This window comes from Pyrus communis, chromosome 13, assembly GCF_041283825.1.
Source record: "Pyrus communis isolate YQ-2024b chromosome 13, ASM4128382v1, whole genome shotgun sequence".
NCBI lineage: Eukaryota > Viridiplantae > Streptophyta > Magnoliopsida > Rosales > Rosaceae > Pyrus > Pyrus communis.
Genome location: NC_142577.1, coordinates 8,000,250 through 8,006,037, shown reverse-complemented (window position 1 = coordinate 8,006,037; position 5,788 = coordinate 8,000,250). Strand labels below are relative to the sequence as shown.

Genomic DNA, 5,788 nt, shown 5'->3' with positions numbered 1-5,788 from the left:
AACAACTGAAAATCAAAGTGTATGCAAGTGTGACATGTGTGGAGAAAAACCCCTTAGCTATTCCATCATCCATAGTTCACCACATTCATTACAATCTGCCTTAATTCTACAATCTGTGCATTTTAATTAATTTCGTCAAAAATTCAATCCCCCCTTACTTTTGTGTCCAATTTAGTTAGAAAGTATCTTAGTTTGTGTTTTTAAGCATTTTGATTCATTCTATTACCCAATTTCGTCCAAAGTTACCAAAGTGCTCAAAACTGCCCAGAAAGTGATTTTAAGGCAGTTTTGAGTGTTTTGGGGCTGTTTTGAGTCTTTTGATTTGTTTTAGTGTTTTTATTGTTTTGTTTTGCATTCTTTGAGTCTAGTTTAGTGTTTCAAACTTTATTTTACGTTTTTGAGTCAGTATCCAAGTGATTTTGCAATCCCTCCTAATCCCTGGTTAAGAACGATCCCTACTTATTCATATACTACAATTGTCACAAGAGGGTTTTAATTTGTGTGCTTATCTATTTAGCATCAAATTTTTGGCGCCGTTGCCGGGGATTAGCAATTTTGCTAATCCCTTGGATTGTTTTTATTTCTTTTATTTCACTTTGTTTCTGATTTTGTTTAAGTTCTGACCTAATTTTGTGTCTTGTTTCTTAGGTACTAATGTATGACTAGAAGCTCTCAACCGATTCGTGCGAACATCTTGGATTTTGACGACGATTTTGAGAGGAAGTTGAGAAGAGCTAGAAACCAGCAAGAACACCATCCACCAAATTCCGAATCTGACCTTGAAGAAAACGTACAAGAAGAGGAGGAGGAAGCCACGGCAGGGATATTTGAAGAAGTCCAAGGCATGGCGGTGGACAACCGTACACTCAAGGAGCTTTCCGCCTCAGGTTTGGATAATGCCGCACCCTTGTGCATTCAATACCCCACGGCTGCCCAAGGTAAGACGGATGAGTTTGAATTAAAATCAAGTTTGCTTCATCATATTCCTAAATACCATGGCTTGTCCATGGAAGATCCTAACAAACATTTGAAGGAATTTGAAGTAGTTTGTTCTAGTATGACTCCCGTCACTGTTGACGGAAATATCTTGAAGATGAAGGCTTTTCCATTTTCTTTGATGGACAAAGCCAAAGATTGGTTGTACGAGCTAGCTCCCGGCACTGTCACTTCTTGGGAGAGTATGAAGAGAGCGTACTTGGAGAAGTTCTTTCCAACTTCTCGCATCATCCTCCTACGCAAAAAGATAAGCGGAATCCAGCAAGAAGAAGGTGAGTCTTTTCCTACGTATTATGAACGATTTAAATCACTTGTTGCTTCTTGTCCACAGCATCAGATGAAGGAGGAGTTGCTCTTGCAATATTTCTACGAGGGTCTCCTACCTCTAGAACGTCAAATGCTTGACGCATCGGCAGGTGGAGCATTGGTGGACAAAACGCCCAGGGATGCCAAGGTCTTGATCGCTAACCGAGCATTGAATGCTCAACAGTATGAGGGAGTAGGTCAAAGAGGACCTCCACGGCACCAAGTACATGAGGTAAGTGCAACGTCCGATCTTCATTCACAATTGGCTAATCTTACTTCTATTGTTTCACAGATGGCCGAGGGAATGAAGATGCAAGGACCTGTGGTATGTGGCGTATGTTCTATCCAAGGACATGCCTCAGAAAAGTGTCCTCAACTCATTGAGAATGGCGGATGGGAGAGTGCGAATGCCATTGGGTTTCAAAGCCAAAATCAGTCAAGACATGATCCATACTCCAACACGTATAATCCGGGGTGGCGAGATCACCCAAATTTCAAGTGGAGGGATTCCCAGCAACCTCAGAACCAAGGAGGCTTTAGGCAACAACCCCCGGGGTTCTTTCCCAAAACCTACGGCCCACCCCAAAATCAAGCCCAATCCGGCCCAAGTGCCTCAGGTACGTCTCTTGACAATGATGCACTTCTGAAGATACTAACTAAGTTGTCTAATGGGCAGGAAGATCAAGCGAAGGCTATGCAAAACCAAGATAAGAGGGTGGATCAACTTGAGAAACAAATTGGGCAGATTGCCAAGTTTGTAGGTAAGTTTCGAGATCCCGGACAACTCCCTAGTTCCACCATTCCAAACCCCAAGGGAGGCTTCGAAAGCGCAAAGGCCATACTTTTGAGAAGTGGAAAAGAAGTCGGGGCAGGTCCTACACCATCACCATCAAGCCCCGAAGAGGAGGAAAAACGAAGAATTGAAGAGGAGGAATCAAGGCAACCCACGGCAAAGGTGATTCCACCTTTGCCGCAAGTCCCTATGGTCCCAAATCTGCCCAATTCGGCCAATAAAGGTAAAAATGTGTTAAATTCAGTTCCTACTAATGTTTTCCCTTCAAATGTTCCTTTTCCTAGTAGGTTCAGGCAAACGAAGAAAGAAGAGGCAGAAAAGGATATCCTTGAAACCTTTAGGAAAGTTCAAGTTAACATACCTTTGTTAGATGCAATCAAGCAAGTTCCGAGGTATGCTAAGTTCTTGAAGGAGTTGTGTACCACTAGGAAGAGGATGTCGAGTAAGGAAGTGGTAAAGGTAGGTGAGAATGTGTCCGCCATCTTGCAACGCAAACTACCTCCCAAATGCAAGGATCCAGGTAGCTTTACCATTCCTTGTGTCATTGGGAATACTAGATTTGAATCTGCCATGCTTGATTTAGGTGCTTCTATAAATGTTATGCCATATTCCATTTATGCATCTATGAACTTAGGAGCATTGAAAAATGATGGGGTAATAATACAATTGGCCGATAGATCTAACGCCTATCCAAAGGGAGTTTTGGAAGATGTTCTTGTGCAGGTTAATCATTTGGTCTTCCCGGCAGATTTCTATGTCCTCGAAATGGATGAATCGGACCATGCTCCTTCGCTGCCCATTCTACTTGGAAGGCCATTCATGAAGACGGCCCAGACGAAGATTGACGTGTATAGTGGAACTTTGTCCATGGAATTCAATGGGGAAGTTGTTAATTTTAGTCTTTCTGATTCCATTAAATACCCTAGTGAGGACCATTCATGCTTTTCTATTGATATAATTGACTCTTTGGCTCAGGGATATCTCGACGATTTGAATGACGATGCGCTTGAAAAAGTCATTACACGAGGCATGGAACTCAACACAAAGGGGGCAGATTGCATGCATGCTCACGGCACACACTCTCTACTCCATGCCGTGCATCCTAGTGAGGAATGTATGGAGTTGGTTGCTGCCCTTGAGTCCTCACCTAAGCTTGATGGTAAGTACACTAACCGTGAGTCCATTCCCATTTCGACTAACAAATTGCTTCCATCTATAATTCAGGCACCTATCCTTGAACTCAAGCCTTTGCCAAGCCATTTGAAGTACATTTTCTTGGGGGAAAATGAAACACTACCTGCCATTATTTCCTCCTCCCTCACGGCACAAGAGGAGGAGAAGTTGCTTCGAGTTTTGAAGGAGTTCAAATCTGCCCTCGGTTGGACGTTGGCCGATATCAAAGGCATTAGTCCCGCCACATGCATGCATCATATATTTCTTGAGGAGGGGGCCAAACCAACTAGAGAGGCTCAACGCCGTCTTAACCCTCCGATGATGGAAGTTGTGAAGAAGGAGATAATCAAGCTGTTAGATTGTCGAGTTATCTATCCTATCTCGGATAGTAAGTGGGTTTCGCCTATCCAATGCGTGCCGAAGAAATCTGGAGTGACGGTTGTGGAGAACGCAGAGAATGAGCTAGTGCCTACCCGAATCCAAACCGGTTGGCGTGTATGCACGGACTATAGGAAGATAAATGCCACCACGAGGAAGGACCACTTCCCATTGCCGTTCCTAGATCAAATGTTGGAAAGGTTAGCGGGTCATTCATTTTATAGTTTTCTTGATGGATACTCTGGGTATAATCAAATTGTTATTGCACCGGATGATCAAGAAAAGACTACTTTTACATGTCCCTTTGGTACATTTGCTTATCGTCGCATGCCATTTGGTTTATGTAATGCACCTGCTACATTTCAAAGATGCATGATGAGCATATTTTCTGATTATGTCGAGAAAATTATTGAGGTTTTTATGGATGATTTCAGTGTGTTTGGTAATTCATTTGATGCGTGTTTGAGTAATCTTAGTTTAATTTTGAACCGTTGTGTTGAAACAAATCTTGTGCTTAATTGGGAAAAATGTCACTTCATGGTTAAAGAAGGTATTGTTCTAGGCCATATTATTTCTGAAAAAGTGATAGGAGCATATTCATGCGACTTAAATGGCTTGTTCTCGTGCATTTACGTTATGTTTCTTTAGTTATTTTAGTACTTTAAGCTATTTTCGTGTGTTTGTAGGTCCAAAGGGCTAAAGGAGCAAAAAGATGCATTTTGGAGACTTTTGGAGCACTTTTGGGCTAAGGATGGATAGCTTATGCTTGGAGCCAAAGTGTTGGACGAAATTGAAGACCTAATTGAAGACCAAAGTGTTGGAACCTTGTTCCCTTTAGTTTTAGGACATTTAAACCTTTCCTATATCCTTAGCCGTGCATAACATTCCAACATTCCACTCCTTCATTTCAGCCACACTCCCACATATCATTACTTATCATCACCACTTATCACTTATCATAATCACATATCATTACTTATCATCACCACTTATCACTTATCATAATCACATATCATTACTTATCATCATCACTTATCACTTATCATAATCACATATCATTACTTATCATCATCACTTATCACTTATCATAATCACATATCATACACTTATCATCACCACTTATCACTTATCATAAACCATTAGCAACATACCTTTAATCATTCAAACATGCACTCCCTTTAATCACATGCATAAATCAGCCACATGCATCTCCCATCATCATTCCACTTTAACCCACATGCATTTCCACCCACATGCTCTCCCATTTCAGATTGCATTCCATTCATTCCACCCTTTAGCCACATGCATCTCCCATCATCATTCCACTTTAACCCACATGCATTTCCAACCTAGCTGTCATGTTTCCCCTTTCATCATTCCCTCACATTCTTTAATTCAGCCAACACATGCTTACACATGCATTTCCAACCCACATGCATCCTTTAATCATTCAAACATGCAGCCACATTCCCTCCTAGCTGTCATGTTCCCCCCATTTCGCCTATAAATAAGCATCCATTACACCTACATTCTCATTCATTCTTCCATACACATTTCAGTCACAAACACCAACCATTCCCTTGTGCCTTGCTCTCTCCCTAATAATCCAAACACCACACCAGAAATCATCCCATTGCCGTGGCCTCCTCCTTCCATTTTTACCACTCCCCAAACCATTCACACCATCAAACTATCCTTAGACCTTGTGCTACAACGAAGAGGAAGATAAGAGGGCCTAAACGTTCATACAATTCAAGTTTGAGTTGTTGGAATGTTTAGGTGTTTCTTTGATTTCAATGTTTAATGTCAATACTCTTTGTTTTGTACGAATGAGGAATGGAAGAGAAGAGGGCCTAAACGTTCATACAATTCAAGTTTGAGTTGTTGGAATGTTTAGGTGTTTCTTTGATTCTCTTTGTTTTGTATCATGAGGAACTAAACCCCCCCCTTGGCTAGGGGGGGATTCGAAATATATGTTTATGCTTGCGTTTTGATTTGATTACTTCTAATTGCATTTCATAAGTCGTGAATTCAATTTGTTTAACTGTTTGATTGATAACTTATTTATGTATGTTTATTGAGAGTGCACGCTTAATTTTCATGCATGAATATGACGCTAGAATATAAGTGAGTTTCACCTAA

General features: G+C 41.2%; 1 protein-coding gene across 1 annotated transcript; it reads left to right on the top strand.

Moving 5' to 3' along the window:
• The first annotated feature begins 658 nt into the window (after positions 1-658).
• LOC148691698 (uncharacterized) lies at positions 659-3,093 on the top strand. Its single transcript, XM_088683391.1, has 3 exons — positions 659-1,835; positions 1,983-2,174; positions 3,071-3,093. The coding sequence occupies exons 1-3, from the start codon at positions 659-661 to the stop codon at positions 3,091-3,093; spliced, it is 1,392 nt and encodes a 463-aa protein (XP_088539517.1).
• The last annotated feature ends 2,695 nt before the right edge of the window (positions 3,094-5,788 follow it).

Bases quoted from the DNA above. Each gene is read 5' to 3' on its own strand.
- LOC148691698 (XM_088683391.1), top strand. From the start codon at position 659: ATGACTAGAAGCTCTCAACCGATTCGTGCGAACATCTTGGATTTTGAC. The intron at 1,836-1,982 runs GCTTTAGGCAAC...ATGGGCAGGAAG, and splicing joins GCAACCTCAGAACCAAGGAG to ATCAAGCGAAGGCTATGCAA. The intron at 2,175-3,070 runs GTCCTACACCAT...TCTTTGGCTCAG, and splicing joins TGGAAAAGAAGTCGGGGCAG to GGATATCTCGACGATTTGAA.